At 35.4% G+C, this 27,434-nt stretch overlaps 1 protein-coding gene across 2 annotated transcripts in view; it reads right to left on the bottom strand.

Moving 5' to 3' along the window:
* Positions 1–27,434, bottom strand: part of LOC127860737 (coiled-coil domain-containing protein 178-like) — a 127,521-nt gene that overhangs the window by 81,071 nt on the left and 19,016 nt on the right. The window contains exons 15-21 of one of the 2 annotated variants that reach the window (XR_008039908.1): positions 23,012–23,104; positions 22,406–22,519; positions 20,374–20,519; positions 18,891–18,976; positions 18,005–18,078; positions 15,693–15,842; positions 11,343–13,116 (exon numbers count right to left, since the gene is read on the bottom strand). Coding sequence is in view for 1 of the 2 variants with exons in the window: in XM_052399010.1 (XP_052254970.1) it covers positions 12,805–13,116; positions 15,693–15,842; positions 18,005–18,078; positions 18,891–18,976; positions 20,374–20,519; positions 22,406–22,519; positions 23,012–23,104 (975 nt within the window). In the remaining variant the exon portion in view is untranslated. Of the gene's footprint in view, positions 1–11,062; positions 13,117–15,692; positions 15,843–18,004; positions 18,079–18,890; positions 18,977–20,373; positions 20,520–22,405; positions 22,520–23,011; positions 23,105–27,434 lie in introns of those variants that run through there. The other variant, XM_052399010.1, reaches the window with a different exon arrangement.

Below are 27,434 nucleotides of genomic sequence, written 5' to 3'. Positions count from 1 at the left end.
CACAACTTCAACATGAAACTTCCTGGATGTATTGATGTTAATGAGGACAAATGAAATGCTTAAGAGCCGTAACCCTTCACTTTCGTTAATACTATATTGCCCTTTGTTGTTTCTGTATGATGGAACTTTTCAGGGCTATATTTCAGTTGCGATATAACATTTCAACATGAAATTTCATGGGTGTGAAGAAATCATTGGGAAGAAATGTCATGCACAAAAACCATAACCCTACACTTTCTTAAGAGTTGTTGCCCTTTGTTGTCTTTGCTTGATGTCACTTCTCAGGGCTATTTCTCAGATAAAGGAGAATGACAATGCATAAAAACAATTACGCTACATATAATTATATTTTATGATTATACCGTTTATCAAGGGATTTGCACCCCCCCCCCCCTCATTAACAACTTTTATTTGACCGGGGATATCAATTCAACAAATTTTTGCTTGTTTTTGTTTTGTTGTGTGCATTGGTCTATATGATGAATGTGCAACTAAGTGTAGTTAAAGGACATTAATTTGATAGCTAATCAATGTTCACAAATATATCCTAACCAACTGATAAACTGAGTGATCGCCTATGACGATGATAAAAGCATACCCACAACTAAGAGATTTTGATATCTACATTATTTATCGCATATATTTACTTAGTTTATCGCATATTTTTACTTAAACTTGTGTAAATTTTCTTGGTACTGTTGTATTGATGTAAGTTATATATTATATTCCAGTTAGCCGTATTAACAACGATTAAGCTACCGTGAATTTATTAGTAATAACCCATCCCAGTCTTGATGTGGAAAGAAAAAACGAAGAGTTAAATAATTAATAAATGACATTACCTCGTGGCATGATTTTCTAGGTGGTAAGTTTCCGTCCATTTCACGTTATATAATCCACTTGATAACAGCGAAACAGTGCGTTTGATTTGGTTACTAGTCAGCTATTGTTGTCGCAATCATATTACCTTTCTTAAAAAAGCATCTGGTTTTTGGCAAAACGCCAGGAAGTTAACATACACCATAACTGTACCGCGTATTTCTAATATTGTATGGGAAGTAAAATTAAATACATATGAACCTCCACCGTATATTATATTTCATCTAAATAAACGCATAGCACATTCGCAATAAAAATTCTTTTGAGTGCAGACGATACACACGCGATACATGGCAGATAAACCGGAAAGGAAATCGATTGAGCTGAAATACCAGATTATAATTTTATTGATACTTCACTTAAATGAACGTACTGATAACAATATGTTTAAGCTTTCAAAACGACCGATGCTAAAGTAGTTATACATAAAACACATTGCGTCGACTGTGTAAACACATTCAAATAATAAAACAGCATTCTGCATTCGTTCAATGCAGATTGGTTACACGTGCATATGACACACAAGCATTAAGCTATTATTATCACTCAGTGCATGAAAACTAAATACGAGCACAGAAAATATACTAAGGCATACATTGTGCATAGTTTGAATGTATGCTGTTGAAGGGGAACACGCTACACAAACATGAACAAGTATGCTCGGTTTGTGAACGCAGAGGAAATAGACATCGGAAGAAACAAACAGTAAACAAAGAAAAATTGTCTGCAATGGTTAAATGCAGATTGTTTAAAGGCACTTATGCTTAACAAGCATTTAATATTTGGGATTAAACTTAATTATAGCCTATCAAAGAAAAAATATTAACCCATTTATGTCTAGCGTCTAGAAAAAAGGCCTTGGCAAACAGCGTAGACCCAGATGAGACGCCGCGTGATGTGGCGTCCTGGCTCTGCGCTGTTTGCTTAAAGGAATTTATGTTAAGGTCATTGCAAGGATTAAACTTTACTGTTGTAAACGTTGATTTTAATTGCTTTAACATGTAGATTTAGTAATGCCCTTTGTCTTGTAATTATATATGGTTAAGTATGGTTAAGTGGATGCAATATTTGAAACGGTAACGCACATGACAGATTCATTACATGTATATGATTATGACACTCTTATGGTGAAAGCACGGTGAATACAGAATAAAAAAAATGCATATGTATTTGATTTAAAATATTTGATATTTTCAGATACACAGAATGACGGAAGAAGCGCGATATATATGTGATATATGCACCAGAGGATAAAAGCACAGACACAGTTTGGTATATCATGAAAGCGGGATTTGCAGAAAGCCTTTGATACTGTTGATCATGGCATTCTATTGATGAAGTTGAAGGCGTTGGATCTCTCAAAGGTTACTGCCCGGTGGTTTACCTCTTATTTGTCTGATCGGCATCAATTGGTTGATGTCCGTGGTAGTCAATCATCTCGAGCAACGTGTGGTGTTCCCCAGGGCTCTATTCTATGACCGTTGTTGTTTCTTATCTACGTCAATGACATGTCTGGTGCAGTGAAAAATAAGTTGTTACTGTATGCAGATGATTCTGGTATTTTGGTCTTTGGTTAGGATAGGTCAGAACTTGAATCAGTTTTGAGCTCCGAAATGAATGTTCTAAATGAATGGTTAATTTTTAATAAGCTATCTTTGCATTTGGGTAAGACTGAATCTGTTTTGTTTGGCTCCGAAGCAAGTTTAAGTCTGGACCAAATCTTAATGTTGTATGCAATGGTAAACCTATTGAAGCTAAGGATTCTGTTAAGTATCTTGGGGCCACTCTTGATCAAAGTCTATCTTTTGATTCAATGGCTAGGTCAACTATCAAGAAAGCTAATGCTAGGTTGAAGTTTTTGTACAGGAAGAGTAAGTTCCTTAACCACCACTCTAAAATGTTATTGGTCACATCCCTCATCCAGTGTCATTTTGATTATGGTTGTTCAATTTGGTATAACAGCTTGACTCAGGAACTAAGGAATAAATTACAGGTCATCCAGAACAGAATGATCAGATTTGTGTTGGATCTTGAAGCAATGGATCATATAGATCAAAGTTATTTTGTCAAGCTAAACGGGTTAACAGTCTCTAAAAGAGTTGATCAAATCATGTTCTGCCATGTCTTCAAAATCGACAGTGGTAGATCACCAGATTACCTAAATGAGTATTTAATTCCACTTAGTTCAGTTCATAACTATCCAACTAGGTTAAGAGTGTCAGTTGGTGCTTCCAGTGATTCCATTGAAAATAGGTGATGAAATCTGTTTTGATAAATTCAAGGTTGCTGAAAAATTTAATATGTTTACTGTACTGTTGCATCTAATCTTACAGCAAAACTACCTGCAGCATTGAACAGATTTGGCAAGCAGTTTGTATCTTATTTTAATTCATCAAAAGGCATTACACCTAGTAGTTATTCTTTTTCATTGATGTCAGAAAATATTATTTTTAAGTATTTGAATAAGCTAGGGTAAAATAAATCTACTGGCTTAGATGGTATTCCATCTGGGTCTGTTAGGGATAGTGCACCTATTATTACTTTTCCTTTAACACATATTGTAAATTTGTCACTTATACAAGGTACTGTGCCGGATGATTTGAAGGCTGCTAGAGTTGTTCCTCTTTACAAAAAGATGATAAAACTGAAGAAGGTAATAACTCGCCTGTGTCTAGTTTAAGTATTATTTCAAAAGTTTTCGAAAGAGTTGTATATGACCAAGTGTGTACTTATCTTAAAGAAAAAGATTTATTATATAAATTTAAATCTGGTTTTAGAGGTGGTTTTTCCACAGAGACCTGCCTTATTCATTTGTCAGACTTTATTAGGTTTCATATGGATAAAGGTCACCTTGTAGGTATGATTTTAATGGATCTTCAAAAAGCTTTTGACACAGTAGACCATTCAGTTCTTCTTATAAAACTAGAAGCCATGGGTCTCAGTCCTGATGTTCTTCAATGGTTTAAGTCATACCTTTCTGACAGGCAACAACTTGTTGATGTAGCTGGTTCTTTTTCTTCTAGTGGTAGGGTTATTTGCGATGTTCCTCAGGGATCCATTTTGGGGCCACTACTTTTCTTAATATATGTAAATGATATGCAGGCAGTGGTTAAATATAAACTTCTTCTGTATGCTGATGATTCTGCCATTCTTGTTGCAGGTAAAAACAGGTATTTCATTGAAAAAGAACTGACAGATGATATACAGTCTGTCAGTTAATGGTTAATTGACAATAAACTTTCTCTTCATTTAGGTACAGCAGAGACAATTCTATTTGGTTCTATCCCTAGGTTAAAGTCTGGTGCTTCTGTCATTGTAAGTTGTAATGGTACTCATATTCAGTCAACTTCTACAGTCAAATATCTTGATGCTACACGTGATAAGTCTCTGTCTGGTAATTCCATGGCTAGTTTTGTTGTTAAAAAGGCCAATACAAGGTTAAAGTATCTGTATAAAAAACGTGATTTTCTCTCATGCCACACTAAGAAACTTCTGGTCGTGGCTCTAATCCAATGTCATTTCGATTACACATGTTGATTTTGGTATCATGGTATTACCAAATTTTGGAAAGATAAACTTCAGGTCACACAAAATAAATTAATAAGGTTTGTCCTCAATCTAGGTCATATGTCACATACAGGTAATGAACATTTTAAGATTTTGAACTGATTACCTGTTAAAAAGAGAGTGATGCAAGCTACCCTTTGTCATGTTTTCAAAATAAAAAAGGTTTGGCTTCTGAATATATGAGTGAACTTTGTTCCCTTTGACACTCTTCATTCATACAAGACTAGGTCAAGTGAAAGTGGGTGCTATATTTTATCCAAAGTCAAAGGTTTTGGTGCTAAATCTTTTGCATATAATGTTTGTGTTCTGTGGAACAAACTACCTTCCTCCTTAAGGAATATTACAAGTATAGCTAATATTAAGTTGTCAGTTAAAACTCATCTTTTTAATATGTAATCATTCTTTTAGATCTATATAGTTAGTTTTTAATTGATCCATATTTTAATATATCTACCTTTTTATGCAAATAATTGTCTTTTATAACTCAAATCTCTTATGTGTATCTCATGCCTCTCTATGTCACTACCATCAATATCCAAGGACCATAATGGAAATAAGAGATTTAGTTCTCTTTTTTTGTGTTATCCTTGGTATAATGTTATTGGCATGGTTTCATTTCTCATACATGTTTATTGTTTTACTATTTTATCATGTATGTAGATATGGTTTATCATGTTGTATCATTATACTGAAATAAATCTATCTGTCTATCTATTCATTCACAAACACTTTGTTTGCCCAAGGTTAAAGGTTTTTGTAAACGGTCATTTGCAAATCAAGGATGTTCTCTCTGGAATGAAATGTCACAACATATAAGACAGGCTAAGAATCTCCCCAACTTTAAGTACACCATCAAAAGCCATCTGCTTGCTACTATTTATGTTTTTTTTCTAGTTTTAATTAGTTGTTGTTTCTAGGTCAACTTCATTAAATCTATTAAGGACCACAATGGAAATAAGGATTTACTTCCTTTTATGTGCTATCCTTGAATTTTAATGTTTGTGACATGTTTTAAATTTCTAGTACACACACACACACACACACACACACACACACACACACACACACACACACACACACACACACACACACACACACACACACACACACACACACACACACACACACACACACACACACACACACACACACACACACACACACACACACACACACACACACACACACACACACACACACACACACACACACACACACACACACACACACACACACACACACACCACACACACACACACACACACACACACACACACACACACACACACACACATATAATATCATTTATTTACCAAAAATAGTATTATTATTTTGCTCTCTCAAATGTTTAGATTAAATTATATAATTTATTGAATTTGTATAAACCTGTATCTGTGTTTGCTTGATTTATCAACTATGATGCTATTTTAACTTATTGGTTTGCTATTTCTTATGCCATAAGCAGATAAAAATTATTGTTTGTGTAATATATGCTTCATGAACCATGTTTTTGCAAATTGTTAAAATATGAAATAAATGAATGAACGAAAGTTCTCGGGCGCATATGCGAGAACATCTGAAAACACATAGGGAAGCCAACACACATGTCTGCAGAGTGTGCAAAGCCCCCTACAAAAATATCAGCTCACTTTGTGGGCACTACGGTCAAAAACACAAATTACGTACGTGTATAAAGTGGTTTCACCTGTCTGTGATTCATTTGTGATTTACTCATGATTTAATAGTCGTGATAATAGCTTTATCATCAAATCTCAGTCATAATTAACATTTGAATCTTATCTGTTGATACCACGATGTTTACTTGTTGCGTTTCTCTTATTTTTACTGATTTTTATTTTTTGTTAGCGCTGTAATTATGTTATAGCAATAGTGATTTAGATTGTGATTTACGTGTGATTTACTGATGCCATTTAATATTGTTTCATTAATAAAAAAATAATACAACATACACTGCATAGTGTTCATTTCTGAAAACAAAACAAATCGGTTCAAAATGTATGAAAAATCCGTGTAATTGGTTTTCACAAAGAGGGAGCAAATCTTCATTTGTGGTTTACTAAACATTACTTTTATCCCAAATTTCTCAATCATCTCTGTCACACGATATATAAAATAAGTATTAACTTTGGTCATTGGCAGTTGAAAGATTTGATAGTTTTGGAACATTTTAAGAGTTATTCAAACAAAGTTTGACTCAATGATGGTCAAAGCTTTAAAGGGGCATTTTTCACAGATTTGGGCATGTATTGACGTTTGTCATAAAATGTTTTATATTGATAAACTTAAACATTGGACCTAAAAATCTCCTGTAAACAAACAAAAATACTATTTATAAAAAAGTAACCCTCAACTGGGCTCGAACCACTGACCCCTGGGATCCTGCAGTAAAAGAACTTCCGCTTAGACCACTCGACCATCCGTGCTCATGTAATGAACGGATTATTTTTTACTTCATATAAAAAATCCTCGAAGTTTCAAAAACAATAACGACAACAACAGAATTTTCCAAATCATTCAATCGTTTCGCGCTGCAACGCTTTATAATTTTCAGGTTTTCAAATCGTCAAAAGCTGCATATAATGGATATTTAAGAGAATGGTAAATGTTCAGTATTACTGTTTACTCACAAATATCATAACTAACACAAAAATGTGCGAATCTGAAACATTTTTTTTATAAAATTTTGTCAATTTACCAAAACTTGAAAAGGCACCTTTAAAAGCTCTGATCGGACGGATGAATTATATTCAATGACAATAGATCCACTACACAAGGAGTCAATGACGATCCAGTCAGCGCACATTTTCGGGAGTCGAATGGAACAACTAAATCAGGTTATAATTTTTCTTATATAAATTATGAAATACCTCTACCTTTTGATGGGTCAGTGGGGTCAAGGTCACTGAGGCTAATAATAGATTTTCCGTCATGCTTTTGTTGCTTTACTGATCTCTTTCATATTTGGCATGTAGGTACCTACCATGGACCTCTACCTTTTGATGAGGTTTAAGGTCACTGGGGTCAAGGTCACCAAGGCTGATAATAGATTTTCCGTCACGCTTTTCTTACATTTTCTCATAGGGCATTGAATACTTTACCGATCTCTTACATATTTGCCATGTAGGTACCTTGCATGGACCTCTACCTTTTGATGAGGTTTGAGGTCACTGGGCTCAAGGTCACCGAGGCTATTAATATATTTTCCGTCCCGCTTTTGTAACAGTTTCTCACAGCACCTTCAATACTTTACCGATCTCTTTGATATTTGGCATGGGCCTCTACCTTTTGATGAGGTTTGAGGTCACTGGGGTCAAGGTCACCGAGGCTAATAACATATTTTTTTTAGGTGGTTATTAACACATAGATTGACAAAGCGCATCATCGGGGAGCATCCATCAGTTTCCCTGATATTCTTATTTTTACTATACCCCTCTACCCCCATTTGAACATATCCCGTTATATTTTGTGAGGATTTCTTATAGAAAGTATGAAATACCTCTTTCATTGTATTAGCATGGATGGCCGAGTGGTCTAAGTGGCAGACTTTTTACTCCAGAACTCCAGGGTTCAGTGGTTCGAGCGGTGTTAAAGATTCCTCTTTTTTTATTCTTGATTTTCTACTGGAGCTTTTTAGATCCACTGTTTACATTTATCAATATAAAACATTTAATGACAAACTTCAATACATGCCAAAAATCTGTGAAAAGGCCCCTTTAAAACACACAAAAGATCGGCGATGAGATGATATTTAAAAAACACACACCAAAAACAGCCATAAAACCTAAATATTAAGCCTAAATGTTAAAACGTAAAGACGACTTATCCTTCATAGAATATAAATTGAATCATTCAAATATCTTTCATCTTAACAACATCATTGTTTAAACATTTACTTTTTTCTGAGCAGTGTGTATAGGGTGAAAAGCTGCAGATGCACATAACGCTATCACTCTAAATACTAATAAGCTACGGGTGGTAACCAATCCTTTTCATTAGAAATTGGGACATAAAAATCACGAAATGTCCAGCTGTTGGAATATAATTACTGTCATTAAAGTTGATATATTTCTTTTGTATTTCCACTTGATTCTTGGAGAAAACAGATGACACATTGAAAAAAACTGGTTCCATATTACTCTTGTGCCAACAGCATATATATACAGAGTTTAAGGAAATGTCGACTGAGACAACAGTAAACGTCAAAACACATTGCAACATTCTACAACATCAGAACAAACAGAGTATCTAACTATTGATGGCGATACTATTTATAAACACGAAGCGGTAGAAAACCCAATGACTTCTGACTTCCGAACTCTTCCAATATACCAGATCGTAAGAAAACTGGTATTTTGACATCAATTTACAAACCTTGTCAATCCAAGTTATTTCCTGGGAATGTTAGTCACTACAATAATAATTTAAGCATTGGCGGTACGCCGCGTCCGCCCCCCCCCCCCGCCCCCCCCCCCCCAAAAAAAAATCGCCGAAGTAAAGTAAATTCATTTGATTTTTCACACTTAACTAGATCTAAATCACCTATTTAAACTCATTTTTCTTCTTTTTCGTACACAACATTTCCCACTAATCACAGACAATCGCGAAATGTTTAACTTTAGACTCTCTGTCGCCCGATTTTTTGGGGTCGAACTTTCGGATTCTAATGTATCCCTCTTTTTGCACATAAAGCGTGACATGCTCGAGAAGTGGTTGTCAAAGCCTTCAAAATCACTAAAATCGTGGAGCTTCCGGGGGCTTTGTCCCCCTGGACCCCCTAGCAGCGCTTTGCCCTGCACCCACCCGGACCCCCGGAAAATCTTTCAATATCCCGCCCCCCCCCCCCCATAAGCAGAAATCCTGGATCCGCCCCTGAAAAGGACTAGAAGGTATCCAAGCTAACAAACATGCACATATACTTAAACATAATCAGTCCCAACTCTAAATGTGTTTTTATCAATTAAAATACAAGCTGTGATACTCTCTTAATGTTGAGGCTATAAATTCAAAAGTGAAAAAACAAACGGCCGTAATTCTGCCAAAACTCGTCGCAGGCGAAATTCCATACATAAATAAGAAATATAATTTGTATCGTTTGAGTTTACGAATTAGAAGAAAATAATTTTCCCATAATGCAATGTAATGAACGCTTTGGCACACTTAAAGTGTGCACGAGGAAATCAGGTTTGTTTGGCGGTTTTCCGTCATTCAGCTTTTGACTGTCGAACCGTAAAGACATAGTTCAAGTTTGAGTTTGATTTCTTGTTTGTACCTGATTTAATATTTTATGTATTGGTTAACTAAAAGATGAAAAACAAAATACCGCGGTAGGCGCTATATTATATACGTGCATGAATGAAACGTTTTTCATGTTTATATTTTTAGTTTTGTTGAGTTATTATATTCTTGTGATGTGTGTCATGCTTTATGCAGACAGAAGACTGTCCAGATGCATTACCAACAACAGAAAATGTATTGAAATTGTGTCTTGTTTTGTTTATTTGCGATAAGTAAGAAACTACACTGTATTTATATGAGATTCGTATATATCAAGTGAAAGAAGTGGTTTTTGAGAAACTACAAATAACGGCCATTTTTCAGCGTGATTAAGGAAATTAAGAGTTTTAAGTTGAGTCGGACTTGAATCATTTCCTAGGCCCAATTGATCCACAGTCGCCAATTTGAATTCTATGTTTAATTGGATTGAGTTGTTTCAAGCTTTGAAAAAGCTTGCACAGGCTAATCAGTGTGAACAGGCTAATCTGGGGCACCACTTATTTGACATGCATTAAGCCCCGTTTTCCCTGAAAGCAGCGAATATGTACAGATTTCAATGACAAACTGGCCAATGTCGTCACACAAGCTGTTAAACACTATTGAATACATACATACACTCACTGTCTGCTATGTACCAGTGGTGAAGTTTAAACAGGCTGATCAGTGTGCACAGGCAGATGCGGTGGCCTTGACCTTCCTTCAACCTGATGACATGAAACTTTTACATTCACAATTTGTATGAGTACAGGACAAAGCATTCTTTAAAATTTAGTGCAATAAAAAAGTTAATGGAGTACAGGACAAAGCATTCTTTAAAATTTAGTGCAATAAAAAAGTTAATGTTACAAAACCAGGTCACCGTTACCTTTGTATATGTGACATCAAAGTCAAAAGACGTCTTCCCTTTCATCCAAGTAACCCAATAAGCATGCTCAAAAGTCAAAGCATTCTCACGATATAGTGAGGGAACGAATTTATTATTACAAGACTCTTCGATCTATGGGCCACAAAAATCGTTAGGTATCTTCATTTTCTCAAACGTAACCATCATATTTTTACCTATGTTCAAGGTTACAGTTCAAACAGTACTAGACATTTCACGCAAAAAACGACTGACCGACAAAGCGATGACGGACATTCGCAGAGCAATATATAGCCGCTTTTTACACGAGGAGCATAATTTTAGTATTTCAAAAGTAATGAGCGATATGCTATAAAAAAAACATAATTATAAATGACCAAGTTTTGTAAACTTGTGTACAAAACATATTTATGCTGTCAATACCGTCATTAAGTAAAGTTGTAATCACAAGGACAAAGATTCAATATATTTAACACCTTTATTACTTTTTCGTGTAATTTCAGCAGTTCATACACGCATGTATAAATCTCAATTTTAAACACACCCAAATGCATTAGATATACGTTTGCATACACTAACTTAAGTGTTGTAAGAGTCGGAGACCATTCTTATAGTACAATACTGATACCAAATTGTTCATTTTAAGAGCTAATCAAAATGTAACATTCAAACGCCTCATTATTGAACAGGTGTGCAGACTATTTAACAGCATATAGATGAACAATTTTCTTTCTTGAACCTTTTTCAACTTGTTAAATGGCGCTACATAATTAGAAAAACTACTTGTAGCTAGATTTTGTCACAATAGTGATGAATAATAATCCCTGAAGCAGAATGTCATTATTTGTAGCCACATGACACAGTTGAAAAATGGGAATAACTTTTGTAAATTTTAGCAAAGGATATTAAAACTTGCACATGCACAGCATTATATAACAGGATAAATGCCTGCAAGTTTGAATGTTCTACGTTGAAAAGTGAAGGCAAACATCTAAGGAAAAGAATTTGTCTATTGACAGTCAAATTGCTCGACAGACTGCAGACAGAAATGCAGATAGACAAACATCCATGGCAATTTTTAAAATACACCTCTCAACTTTTTACAAGGGGTATAGTTATCTGTTAATAGTGCAAAACTTATAATCACCATGTTATTGAAAGTTTAAGTTGAAAAAAGGCAGAAGGTTTGTAATTGTTTAATGTTGGATAAGAACAAGAGATGTGTTTGTCAGAAACGCAATGCGCCCTATTGCGCCGCTTTGAAATAAAATTGAAATATATCATTTGGCAGGTTTAGAAATTATCTCCCTTTTTAAGCTTATTACTTCCCTTGGATTGTATTTTTTTTACTTTTGACCTTGAAGCATGACCTTGACCTTTTACCACTCAAAATGTGAAGCTTCATGAAATACACATGCATACAAATATCAAATTGCTATCTTATATATTTCAAAAGTTATGGCCAATGTTAAAGTTTTCGGACAGACGGACGGACTGACGGACAGTTCAAGGCATAAAAAGTCCACATTCACAACTTCTAAACATAAGCAACAATGCCTGCTAGTTTAAATAATTTATGTTGAATAGTGTAGAGGAACGCCTGCCGATAAGTCTGTGTCAAAATACAAATATACAGAATGATGGACGGACAGACAGACAGGCAGACAGATAGGCGAACAGACAGACAGCCATGTTGATACTATGTTATCAGCGGGTAACAAAAAATAACACTCTTATAACACTGCTGTTTGTACTAGTGTGGACAAGCAGCCAAAGAAATAATATTATGAAAGCCCCTAATCTTTTACTTAACAGTATTTCCTCACTAAACTAACAAAATCACTTGTCGATGATCTTAAAAATAAATAATTAATATTTAAACATTCATTTTCTGAATAAATATGTAAGCCAATGTAAATGTATCACAGAAATGAAAACAATGAGCACTAACATTTAAAATGTTTGGCATATATCAGGTTATTTAAAAATATATAATATGGACATTGATTTGTCACTTAAAGTATGAACTAAAACATCATAATGAAAATGATAAAATCAATACAAGCTTAACATACTTAATACCCTTAATGAATAACAAAGACAATCAATGTGTATCACATATTCAAATAATGTTAATACTTTGTGTTTTCAATCAACAACCATCAAAAATCAACCAGCAGTAAACTATAAACATAACAGCTTCAGGACGCAACCACAATAGTACTCGATGACTTCATTTTCATAGCACGTGCCTCTTTAGACGCCGCCCGTCGCTCATTTTTCTGCAAATTGTCCCAGGCAGTTTTACGTATGGCTTCACCTGTCATCTGAGTCTGGAGGAACTCTGTAATGTTTTTAAGCGCTACGTCCATACTTGATTGCAGCTGGGTGACTTTCTCGCTGTTCTGTATGGACATGTCCTCCAAATGGGAGAGTTCGGAGGAGTTATAGAGGCCGCGGTACTTGTAGTACTCCATCATGGCACCATGCATGCGGATCTGAAGTGCCTGCAGCTGCAACAGGGTAGGGTGGAAAATTATGAAAATGGCAGTAACAGCAAAATAGGGGACGGTTGACAGAGTTGAGAATGCCAATAGCAGCATCTTGGGGATGGTGGACAGTGGTGAAAATGGCAAAATAGTGATTGTAATAAGGGAGTGGACAGTAGTTATAATAGCAATAGTAGCAACATATTGATTGTGTCAAGGGAAAAGGACTGTGATAAGAATGGCATAGCAGCAACACATTGATTGTAACAGGCAAGGGTGGACATCAATGAGAATATCAATAGCAGCAAAATATTGATTGTAACAGGGGAGGGTTGACAGTGATGAGAATGGCAATTGAGCAGCATCATATGAGAGGGTAGATAGTGATGGGAATGGTTATAGCAGCAACACATTGATTGTAACAGGAGAGGGTGGACAGTGATAAGAATGGCAATTGAGAAGCATCATATGAGAGGGTGGACAGTGGTGGAAATGGCCATAGCAGCAACATAGTGATTGTAACAGGAGAGGGTGGACAGTGATAAGAATGGAAATTGAGCAGCAACATAGGGGAGGGTGAACAGTGGTGGAAATGGCCATAGCAGCAACATATTGATTGTAACAGGAGAGGGTGGACAGTGATAAGAATGGAAATTGAGCAGCAACATAGGAAATGGTGGACAGTGGTGGAAATGGCCATAGCAGCAACATATTGATTGTAACAGGAGAGGGTGGACAGTGATAAGAATGGAAATTGAGCAGCAACATAGGGGAGGGTGAACAGTGGTGGAAATGGCCATAGCAGCAACATATTGATGCCATGTTTAGCATACTGAGATGTTGAGCATAGATACCATTACAAAACAAGAGCACCGCCTTGCGGGTGCAGACCGCTCATCTATTTTCTTTTTAAAGGTGAAGGGACTCTCATTTTCAACCACAAAGGAGGGAGGGGTGGAGTGAAGAGGGGTGTATAGTGTGGGGGCGTGGACATTTATTACATTATCTTCCAAAAATGCGGAAAAAAAAATGCGAAAAAAAAAAAATCGGTGGGGGGGGGGGGGGGATTCTTGGGTGCGATGGTTGGACGGTATTTCAAACATAAAATAATAAAAATAAATATTTGTTTTTTAACCGTTTAAAAACAAAATTTGGGGGGGGGGTTTATAGTGTGAGGGTGTGGTGGTCATTTGTGAGTTGTGAGATGATCTTAAAAAAAAAAAAAAAAAAAAAAAAAAAAACATAGCGGGGGTGGGGGGGGATTCGGGGGTGGGGGAGGGGGGGGGGGGTGGGGGGGTATTCTTGGGTGCGATGGTTGGACAGTATTTCAAACATAAAATAATAAAAATAAATATTTGTGTTTTTTAAATTTGGGGGGGTGGGGGGGGTATAGTATAGTGTGAGGGTGTGGTGGTCATTTGTGAGATGATCTTAAAAAAAAAAAAATTAGGGGGGGGGGGGGGATGATTCGAGGGGGGGGGGGGGGGGATTCGGGGGGGAGGGAATTCAAAGGTCAAGGTAAAATTCAACTTGCCAGGTACAGTAACCTCATGATAGCATGAAAGTATTTGAAGTTTGAAAGCAATAGCCTTGATACTTTAGAAGTAAAGTGGATCGAAACACAAAATTTAACCATATATTCAAAGTTACTAAGTCAAAAAAGGGCCATAATTCCGTAAAAATGACAACCAGTTATGCAACTTGTCCTTTTACTGTACCCTTATGATAGTTTGCGAGTGTTCCAAGTATGAAAGCAATATCTATGATAGTTTAGGGGTAAAGTGGACCAAAACACAAATCTTAACAAAATTTTCAATTTTCTAAGTATAAAGGGCCCATAATTCCGTCCAAATGCCAGTCAGAGTTACATAACTTTGCCTGCACAGTCCCCTTATGATAGTTAATAAGTATGCAAGTATGAAAGCAATAGCTTTGATACTGTAGGAATAAAGTGGACCTAAACACAAAACTTAACCAAATTTTCAATGTATAAAAAGGGCACATAATTCTGTCAAAATGCCAGTCAGAGTTACATTACTTTTCCTGCACAGTCCCCTTATGATAGTTAGTAAGTGTTGCAAGTATGAAAGCAATAGCTTTGATACTTAAGGAATAAAATGGACCTAAACACAAAACTTAACCAAAATTTTCAATTTACTAAGTATAAAAAGTATACGTATACATAATTCTGTCAAAATGCACGCCAGAGTTATCTAACTTTGCCTGCCCAGTCTCCTCATGATAGTAAGTAAGTGTACCAAGTTTGAATGCAATAGCATTGATACTTTCTGAGAAAAGTGGACCTAAACGCAAAACTTAACCGGACGCCGACGCAGACGCCGACGCCAAGGTGATGACAATAGCTCATAATTTTTTTTCAAAAAATAGATGAGCTAAAAAATACTCAAGTACACACTACCAATCATTTTTATGTATAAATAAAGATTAATGTAGTCCTAGTTGCTAGAGGCCAAGTAACACTTAACATTCAAGCATTGCTAAAAAACATAATTGTTTTGGAACATTTTAAGGTGTACAGGCTCTGCATACTAAATTAGTTTGAGTTCAGAGATTCATAAAAAAGTAACTTTGTCATGTACCTCTCTAACGTCCTTTATTGTGTTTTCCAGTTTAATGCGATCTTCAAAGTTGTTCATGTATTTGTCCTTGATTTCCATCTGATCATTCTGGAGTGTGCGGTACTGGGAGGCCATCTCCTTGTTGGTCTCAATGCCCTTAGTCTTCTGAGCCTGTCAATGAAAACAATTGTTAGAAACAAGGTGTGCAGTACTGAGAGACCATCTCCTTGTTGGTCTCAATGCCACTAGTCTTCTGAGCCTGTCAATGAAAACAATTGTTAGAAACAAGGTGTGCGGTACTGGGAGGCCATCTCCTTGTTGGTCTCAACTGACAGCAATCAAAACCCACAGATACCACTTTGGCAAAATGGTAAATCATTGACAACCAGAGCTTATTTTGATTTTTGATCATGTAGTATGACCTTCAAGATAGTAACTGATGTGGTTCTTGTGCATGAAAAACTATCCCATATAGTAAAAAAAGTCATGTTATCTATAAATCAATAAGTGAACAATGAAGTTATAAATATGGAGTGGGCAAGTCAAAGATGTGAAAACAAAACTGCCAAAGGTAACTGTCGCATAGTGGATATGTGAGGACATGGTTTCGATCCCCACTGTAGGAGCGCTTTTAAGATCTCCTCCTTAGACACCAAGTGCTGGTTCTAGTCACTGGAAATGGACTTGAAAGAGTTTAAATAACTCTAATGCTTTTGATGCAATCGAGCAAAAATAAATAGGTTTAAACTAAAACTGCCATAAGTATGCCCTTGATCTTGAGAAAAGACGTGTGTTTTTTGTTTTCAACTTACTTACTCATGTAGTTGAACACAATGTGCAACAAGTTATTTTGAGTTAAATGAAAATCAAGCTATAGAGCAGACAAGCCTTATTTCTGAGACCTTGGCCGTTAAGATAGCTGTGTGGTTCTTGCACGGGACACATGTTACTTAAATGTACAAATGAATATTACGGTACAAGTATAAGACAATTTAAATGTAAGTAAGACTTAACAAGAAATATGACCATGCCCCAAAACTAGATTTTCAACAATTTTTACTTTTTTTCACAGTTAGTTTAAACAAGAGATGTGTTTGTAAGAAACTCAAAATGCCCCCTACTACGCTGCTTTGATTTTTTTAAATATTATATCCCTAAAAACAAGAGATGTGTTCGTCAGAAACACAATACCCCCTATTGCGCCGCTTTGAAATAAAATTAAAAAAAATTGACCTTTGACCTTGAATGATGACCTTGACCTTGAACTTCCACCACTCAAAATGTGCAGCTTTATGAGAACGCCGCTTTGATTATATTTTTTTTTACCTTTGACCTTGAAGGATGACCTGACCTTGAAGGATGACCTTGAACTTCCACCAATCAAAATGTGCAGCTTCATGATAACGCCGCTTTGATTTTTTTAGTTTTTGACCTTTGACCTTGAAGGATGACCTTGACCTTGCATGATGACCTTGGCCTTGAACTACCACCACTCAAAATGTGCAGCTTCATGAGAACGCCGCTTTGATTTTTTGATTTTTTTTTTACCTTTGACCTTGGATTTGTTTTTTTTTAACTTTGACCTTGAAGGATGACCTTAACCTTGACCTTTCACCACTCAAAATGTGCAGCTCCATGAGATACACATGCATGCCAAATATCAAGTTGCTATCTTCAATATTGCAAAAGTTATGTTAAAGTTTTCTGACGGACAGACAGACAGACAGACGGATGGACGGACTGACGGACAGTTCAACTGCTATATGCCACCCTACTGGGGGCATAAAATGCAATCACACATTATTGTCTGCATGTCGGCTTCCTACACACACAACTTGAGAAGATGCCTACCCTCTATCTCTTGTTATTGAGAGGAAACTGTTCTTATTTTCTTTGAATAACAGTGACCGTGTCCTTAACCCTACCGAACCTGACGTTTCAGCACCATACCAAAATCCTAACTCATCCTTAGTCGTTGAGTCAAAAAACAATGTTGTTTTTTGTAATTCCCAAATGCAAACCCACTCAAGGTCGCCAATTCAAGCTTGCTATATATAAGGTTTCATCAATATCAGTCAATGCAAAGAAATGTTATTGCCCAAAAAACACTTATTTGCTTTTGCTCTATTTCTCTATTTGTTAGCAATAGTGACATTTACTCTTCTATCCCCAATTAAAATACGATGCAAGGTCTTGATGCAAGCTTGCTATATCCAATGCTAAATCAAGATTGGTTGATGCAGACTGAGGTTACTGATTGTAAACCACCTGCATGAAGTTGCTTTTTCCCACATGCCATATCCCAATTGTATAGTAGAGTCTAACAATTTCACCTCTAATTCTCGTAGCTTTGCTTTCCGCTCTTCCATCAGCTTTCTATGGTTGGCCTGATTGTCACGAATTCGAGCTGGAAAACAAGTACATAATTGATGACAGTTATAATATTCTACAGGTTAACATTTTTTAAGACTATTTAGAAAAATAATGAGATTAATTTTAATAACTGGATAAGAAAATAATCTTCATTGAATTAGCAAACACTATTTGACATTTAGCTCTATTATAGATCATTTATACATTATAAATTATTTTATAAATGCTTTTTAATATAACAGGAATGGACATAAGATAAGGGTAGATAAGAGGGAAAACATGCTTTTTGCACTGTTGCAGATAAGGAGAAAAGTAAGAGAATAAAATAGTAAACAGATAAACAGTAGGAAAATTTAAACATACATATCAGAAAAAAGGAAATTAACTTTGCCACAGTAGTGACAAAAAGCTCCTGATGCTGCATAAAGTAATGTGCAGAAAGTTGTAACAAAGAAAAAATGACCATGGGGGTGGTCAGTTTTGACCATAGGGGCATTATTTGAATCTCTACAGCACCACAATACCATGTTACATATCAAATATTAAAGCTTGTGGTTTCAGAGATAAATAAAGTTATTTTGCCTTTCAAGTCTATTTATAGTATTGGACCCCCTGGGTGCAACCAGTTTTGACAACAGGTTAATAATTGATGAAACTAAGAAGGACAACGTACAATTGTCAATACCAAATATGATACTTAAAAAGATTACTGACAGACAGACAGACATACAGACAGACAGTTATATATTGATCAAGTATGAATTCTTAAGTTCTTATGGGGGTAGATGGGTATACTCAAATAAGAACAGGACAATCTCCTGCAACTTACAGAGAGGCAACACTTACTGTTAATGCTGTTAAAGTGCAGTTTCAAGTCATCCTCCACTTTCTGTGCAGCCTGTAGCTGTAGATCAAGCTCCCCCAGCTGGTCACTGAAACAACATCAACTTTAACCCATTTATGCCTAGCGTCTAGAAAAAGGCCTTGGCAAACTGCATAGACCCAGATGAGACGCCGCATCATCAGGGTCTGCGCTGTTTGCTTAAAGGAATTTCTGTAAGAAATATCCTTAATATAGAAATAAATATACTAGACATCTCTAATTTTGGAAATAAATTGATCCAATTTAGAAGGTCGGGAGAGTCCACTAGGCATAAATGGGTTAATCCAAGACCAGTCAAAATACTCATATGAGAGCCTCAATCAGGGCAAGCAGTGCTAAATGCATGTGCATTAAGTAACATCCCAGATTAGCTAGATGCTTAACCCTTTATCACTCAGAAACGTATTTTGAAGCATTTGTAGTCCATTATAAAGTTACATTTGATTAAAGACCTTTCTTACTATATTCAAGTTTTAAAGGCTTCATTTCCAACCCTTAGATACTGATGAGCAGCAAACAGCATAAAACCTAAACAGACTGTGAGTTACTCGCTGACTGTTCTGGTTAAGCTGTTTGCACATAGCCATGTTCACTTTGCTTCTGAGTGGGAAAGGGTTATGGTAACTTTGCAGTTTCACACTATTTGAATTCTGGCTTTCCAATGTACCTTTTTCAGCTCCATGTGAGGCTCACCCTATGAAATGAATGGTCATGTAAGGTATTATAATACACATCAATAATTCTGCCTATAAAGAATACATCGGTTTAGTATTTGCGGTCCTTAAAAAAACTGTTTGATTAACTTCAGAATAAAATGTCTGTTTATAGAGCTATGTGAGCTTGTCATTGCATCCTCTTAAAAGATTATACAGTTTACAACCAAATAAAATGACTGCCTATAAATGCTAGCTTAGCAATTTTTGTCCTTCAAAAGACTTAAATTACATGTTTGCATTTTCACCTAAACACTTCGTTCTGAATGGATTATCTACCTACATGACCTGTTTTTCATATCCTAAAGAATCCACTATGTATGCAAAGTGACATGTAAATATTCATAACAGTTTTACTTTTTCCTAAACAAGCAGCCAAATGGTGTCATTGCAAAGCGCCAATTATTACTCTGATGAAATGAAGAAAAAAGCTATGAAATGCTTAAACATAATGCAATACAAAATAAAATGAGCCTTGCTCTGAAAAAAAACAGGGCTTAAATTATGAATGAGTGTAAAGTGTCATCACAGATTAAGGACGACACTTTCTGCTTTGACCAGATTCTCCATTAGAAGAGACTTCCTTTAAACAGAAAATTCCACAAAAGCAGAAAGTGTCATCCCAGATTTGCATGTGCGCACTACACACTCTAATCTTGGACAACACTTAACGCACATTTACAAAGCCCTTTTCAACCAGAGTGTGACTAAAATCTGTGCCACTAAAACTTACGTGAGAGTAGTTATTGCAATCTCTGAGCTGGCCAGGAGGCGGTCCATCATGCCCTGGGACTTGTCCATGTCTCCCATCTGGTTCCTCATCACATCCGACTTCCACTCAATGTGGTCAATCCTCTTCTTCACGTTAAGCAGGTCTCCCTAAAAAATACATGCTGTACAAATGACAATTTAGATAAGGTAACAAACATAGATTTTTTGTTAAATAAGAATAAATGTTAAAACAAATATGGCTTTGAAATGCACAACTTTTGGGAAAACTGTTCATATATTATATTATGTAGATCAGTTATATAGAGTAAATGAACAGTTTCATTTTTCCTATATTAAAAAGAATTGTAAGCAATACAGAAGTTGCCTTTAATTAAAAAACAACTATCAATTGGAAATTGTGAATTTGTTTTATATTGCCGCTGACCTGATAGTATATTAACCCTTTCAGTGCGGGAACCGAATTTTAAAGGCCTATGCAAACAGTTTAGATCCAGATGAGATGCCATAGAACGTGGCGTCTCATCAGGATCCAAACTGTTTGCTATTCTGATTATGAAAAAAAAAATTGAAGAAAATGCTAATTTTAGAAATTCAGCAGACAACATTTTAGCAGACGACAAATTTCCCAGCATGCAAAGGGTTAAGTTTCATAATAAAATCCAATGTCTATTTGCCTCAGCAAACATTTGTTTGTTTTACCATTTCTTAGATGTTTGACTTCATAAGAAAATGTTGTTCACAAAGTTTACATTTAATATATTTAAATATATACCATTGTAATCTAATTTTAAGAATATATTGTGAAACAAATATTAACAAATTGAGACTTATTTTTTTGGTTTTTTATGAGTCTGCTTACACTTTAATGAAAATGAACATACAAGAATTGTTTTTAGAGTTTATTTAAAAAAAAATAGAAATCTACAAATTAAAGATCCACTGAATATGCCAATTTTAAAGAATCCACATAAACGAAATTAAATAAATCCATTGTACATGTACTATCTCATGTACTTGTCAATTCATTGCAGAATTGAGTATATTTCTGTTCTTGGTAACAGTTTCCTGACATTAGACATGAGAACAAATTAAGGCTCATGCATAATCCTGATAACAATATTATCAATAATATGTACGCAATGTATCAGGATCATATCTCATGCACTTTTTCAGTCATCTCAGTTTTTGTATATAGATGAACAGACAGACCATATGCAAACATATTGCCCAAAATAGTTTCATCATCATATCATATTGAATTTTTTTATAACAATATCAATTTAATTTTTTTTCTATTTAAAGTAATAGTGATCTGAAATTTGACCTTTAGTGAACAAAAGGGTCATGCGTAAACTAAAATGTATTAGCGTACCATGTATCTGAAGTTTTAATAGAGAAATTACAGGATCCAGTTTTGCACATAGCAGACAGACAGATGTTAATTTATGAATGGAGCGTAAACCAATAGTAAACAATTGCCATTTACAATAAATGTCCCAATAGACAAGAGTTAAGTCATTAGCATTTTGAGCACGGTGGTAACAGCCTAGGTTCAATCCAGCATGAAATCAAGGGTCTTTTGTTGTTATACTTATGCTCTTTTGTTTCATTGCTTGAGTCTGTCAAGTAAGCTGTTTCACTTCATATTAAAAATAAATAAATAACCCATGAACAGTGTAGTTCCTATAACAACAAGAGCACCGCATAATGGGTGCCAACGCTCGGCTGCTGGTGCATTTTTTAATAAATGAAAGCTTGTCAGAAAATTTTTTTTTTTTTTTTTTTAGAGGTCACAGTGACCTTGACCTTTGACCTAGTGACCCAAATATGGGTGAGGCATGTAGAACTCATCAAGGTGCAGCTACATATGAAGTTTCAAAGTTGTAGGTGGAAGCACTTTGATTTTATAGCAGATGTTCAAAACCTTGACAAAATGTTAAGGTTTAAGCACGACGCGGACGACATGACAAGCTGGCTATGACAATACCTCGGGTTTTCTCCGAAAGCAGCCGAGCTAAACAACAACCATGTACCGTGAGTTGTCTATGGTGGGGTTCCAGCTTGGTCTTCCTTTCATCAAACTTCTTCTCCGACTCAGCCATCTGTTTGACTGTCTCATCACGCCGGGCGGACAAATCACGCTTTTTCTATTGATGGGCAAATTAATATTTTATCTTTTATTTTCGTAAGAAAATTTGTCGCAGACATTATAATGTAGGCCTAAAAATAATCTTTAACATTTTTAAAATACTATGAAAAGTCAACGTATTTAATTATTTGTTAAGCTTTTATTTCTAGTGTTAATCATAATTTTAAACCATATAACATAAACATGAGTGCATTGTATCTTGAACAAAACCACAGTTTGTTTACTGCTGCTTAGCCACATCTAAAAGGGACACTAGACAATAGACAATTAAAACTTTGAGACATAAAAATGTCCTCCCCATAAGCGTCTTTTCAGTTTTAAGTCAGTCTTTTCCAACTATAATTTAAATACACTGTAGCTAAAAGGTGAAGTCCTGGATAAGCTAATCCAGACTAAACACGCTGATCTGGGACGACACTTGTTGAAAGTTAATAAACTTGGTTTTGCTATGAAATGCCTCACATTTAAATTACAAGAAGCATAAAATTACCCTGGTTTTACTCTCTTTTGCAGACCTCAGTTTTTCAACCTTTTCTTTGATGTTGCTTACTGCAGTTACTACCTCCTCAGCAACTTTCTCTGCCTGCAGACAAATCCAGAAGACAAATTTAAAGAACAATTCTGCAATATTTTTTTTTTTTGTAAAAAAATATAATTATGAATAATGATTTTTTAACTGTCATATATAAGAAAGTTAACAACATGTCATGTCTTGAAAGCCAAGGACATTTTTGTACAGTTTTTTTATGTTCCATTTTCAATGTTCTATTGTATTTTTTTATACAAACATTGTGCAGAATTTGATTTATTGATGTCAGCTAGCTAGATAAAATCCTTAAATAATCAAAGAAATGCTTTCATAAACTTCGTATAAAACTCGGTCTTTATAAGTTTTTATTTATGCTGGTCAAAATCTTGCTAAAATAAACATGTTTCTTTATTTTATGCTTTTGTTTCCAAGAGTCAACAGTTACTTTAAACAACCACAAACTGTATAATAGGTTAATACGGCAAACTTCAGTCTGAGCCCAAACTAGACCATGTTTTGCTACTATTTAGCCTAAAATTGATGTTCATACATACTAATAAGGCACATATGTTAGGGATCTTTTATTTGATGTCACAAACCATTGCACATGTCTTAAAAACATCATTTAGTGAAGAACAGATCACAAATCTCATGTTGAACTTAAGACAAGTTGAATATGTACATGTTTGACACCTACACACAGTTGTACCAGTATTAAACATGTGCATATATGACACACATACAGTTTAACAAGTATAAGCAATGTGCATATATGACACATATATAATGCAAGAATAACAAGTATAAGACTTTTACAATGCATATTTACTATGACAGAAATAAGAGTTTTCATTTGTTATAACAAACACAGACAAGTCGAGACCAGGAATGTTGATAAGGCTAAAAAAGTCATGCAATTTTGTTAGTCATAATCCACAGGAATTCATTCTTGTACAATAATAACTAATATAACAACCATATATTACTACTCTTATATATTTATGTTGTTTGCAGCCAGTTATTCTTAAGAATAATTTCTCTGAAGATAGCTTTATTATGACAAATATGAAAAATGAAACTCAACAAGAGATGTGTTCGTCAGAAACACAATGCCCCCTATTGCGCCGCTTTGAAAAAAAAATAAAAAAAAATGACCTTTTACCTTGAAGGATGACCTTGACCTTGAACTTCCACCACTCAAAATGTGCAGCTTCATGAGAACACCGCTTTGCAAAAAAATAATTTTTTTTTTACCTTTGACCTTGACCTTGAACTTCTACCACTCAAAATGTGCAGCTTCATGAGAATGCCGCTTTAAAATAATGTTTTTTTGTTGTTGCTGTTTTTTACCTTTGACCTTGAAGGATGACCTTGACCTTGAACTTCCACCACTCAAAATGTGCAGCTTCATGTGATACACATGCATGCCAAATATCAAGTTGCTATCTTCAATATTAAAAAAGGTATGGCCAATGTTAAAGTGTTCGGACGGACAGACGCCATATATTTGACATTTGACCTTGAAGGATGACCTTGACCTTTCACCACTCAAAATGTTCAGCTCCATGAGATACACATGCATGCCAAATATCAAGTTGCTATCTTCAATAGTGAAAAAGTTATGGCCAATGTTAACGTTTTTGGACGGACAGACGCCATATATTAGACATTTGACCTTGAAGGATGACCTTGACCTTCACCTTTCACCACTCAAAATGTACAGCTCCGTGAGATGCACATGCATGCCAAATATCAAGTTGCTATCTTCAATATTGAAAAAGTTATGGCCAATGATAAAGTTTTCGGACGGACAGACGCCATATATTTGACATTTGACCTTGAAGGATGACCTTGACCTTCACCTTTCACCACTCAAAATGTTCAGCTCCATGAGATACACATGCATGCCAAATATCAAGTTGCTTTCTTCAATAGTGAAAAAGTTATGGCCAATGTTAAAGTTTTTTTCGGACAGACAGACTGACTGACATACTGACGGACAGTTCAACTGCTATATGCCACCCTACCGGGGGCATAAAAAAGAAATTCTTGACAACCTCTGATAGTCTTACATTAACCCTTTCCAACTTAAAAGCTAAGTGAAAATGGCTATGTGCTAACAGCATAAAACCAGAACAGCCTGCGAGTAACTCGCAGTCTGTTCAGGTTTTATGCTGTTTGCTGCTCATCAGTATCAAAAAAGGGTTGGAACTGAAACCCTTAAAACTTGGGTTTAGTAAGAAACTTTAATTGAATTTAACTTTCAAAGGGGACTTCAAACACGTCAAAATCTGTATCTAAGTGGTAAAGGGTCAAGGCAAGTGACAAAGTGCTTGCACAAAAAAAAGGAAACCTTATTATTTTTCAAAGAAGAAACTCATAATGCAATTAATATCATTAAGTTTCCTAGAATTTCTGGGTTGAACCTTAACTAGGTGTTTTTCAGACTTTATTTTGAAAGTCACTTAAAAGATGACTGAGGTGATATCATGATTACAATTAGGACCATAGACTTAATTAAATGAAATATAAAATATAATAAAAACTAGACATGTGTTGATAGGACACTGAAGACAGCACATTCCTCTTTTGTTTGAAGACAAAACTTACATGGAAAATAATTAATCCAAACGTAATATTTTAATAAAGTTTCAGCCCTATGGCAGCAATTAATTTTTAGGTACTTAGCCGCAAACCTTTTTGTTTAACGAACCATTATATTAAAGTTCAGTTGTGTCAAAAACATCTAAACCAAAATACAGACATGGACAAAACTTAAGTACCACAGAATGGAGGTGTGCAACCTCACATACTGGTAAATATCTGTGTAAAGTAATTTTCAGACTTTTAAAAGCAATCATTTTATAGTTACATGTATCTGTAAGTGTGACACATAGGAAAATTCAACAGATGGATGGCAAGAAGGATGGATGGACACCCAACAGGACATTATGAGTGCAAAGAAATATGATATCACTTGTTTTCTTGTATCACAACAGTAATGTGTTAAGTTCACAACAAATGACATTGTGAAATATATGGGGAACATAAAGTGAACCTTATCAAACACAGAATTATCTAAGCCTACCACAAAAATCTACCTCCTTCCCTTCATACAACATTTATAAAACACAGCGTAACATTCTTCATCAATGTTTCATAGATGCAAACAATCTTGTCACCTAATATTCCCAATGTATAAGATATTATCGTGACATCCACTTTTCATTTTCTTAAAATATATATTTTCTTGTCTTCATAATGTAACATATTGCATTTCTTCTACATATGCTTGAATTACAACAATTTCAAATGATGTACACTTACATTTTTACAGTTTGGGCATTGACCAACACTTTTAGGTGAAAAGGGAATAGATAACAAATCTCAAATAATAATTATGTTAAAGTTTTACAAGTAGAAAATTAAAATAATTGACTGTTTAATTCACAAACACTGATGATGTTTTATTCTGTGTTGCAATTACCGATGGGGATAATTGGTCATCATCATTATCTCTACCGTAGTAATATTCATAGTAATGCTATAAATATAACATCAGAAAAGGCCATTATCTCCAATAATGTAATTTTCTTAGCAATTAATGAATTTGCAATACTAAAATTAATCAACTTCACTGCCATGGAATTTTTTATGTTTACTTATGCTATACATTTGAGTCTAGGATAGGCGCCCCCCCAGAGAAGTGCCCCCTCAAAGATTATTCACTTGGTGGATATTAGCCCCCTCATTGTTTTTTTGTTAGGCGGAGAACTGCTCTCCTGCTGAAAAATAGGGGGCGGAGAAGTGCCCTCTTGTCAGAATTGATGACCCAGATAAGTGCCTCCTAAATAAAGAAATTTTGCGGCTAGTAAAGTCAATGTATGGAGTGAGTATTACAATGAAAAAAAAACGCCAGTAATTTTCTTGCTAATATGGCTGGAAAGTGAGCGAAATTTCAAAAATAAATACAAGTAATAAAGGGTATAAAACAGAAAAAAAATACCTGCCTCGGCATGGCCGTCGCCATCTTGATAATCACGTGATTATTGTTTTCACAACTTACTCGCCATAAGTAATTGATTGCTCACCATTTGCATTGAAGTTCTCATTAGAAACAATTGTTGTTTGAGTAACTATTTACAGTAAAAAGGTGACGATGCCTGAAGTTTCATGGTTCCTGAAGCTGACACAGGGGGGCCCTTATCCGCCCATTGAATTATTATGAGGGGGCAGATATCCGCCAATTTTATTCTGACAGGGGGGGACTTATCCGCCCCTCCACATTTGATGGGAGGGCACCTCTCCGCTCCCTTTAAAATTAGGGGGCACCTCTCTGAGGGGTCCTTCTCTGGGGGGGCGCCTCTCTGGATACCTGTACATT

Source organism: Dreissena polymorpha, chromosome 15, assembly GCF_020536995.1.
Source record: "Dreissena polymorpha isolate Duluth1 chromosome 15, UMN_Dpol_1.0, whole genome shotgun sequence".
Classification (NCBI taxonomy): domain Eukaryota; kingdom Metazoa; phylum Mollusca; class Bivalvia; order Myida; family Dreissenidae; genus Dreissena; species Dreissena polymorpha.
This window is presented reverse-complemented; position numbering and strand designations above follow the sequence as displayed.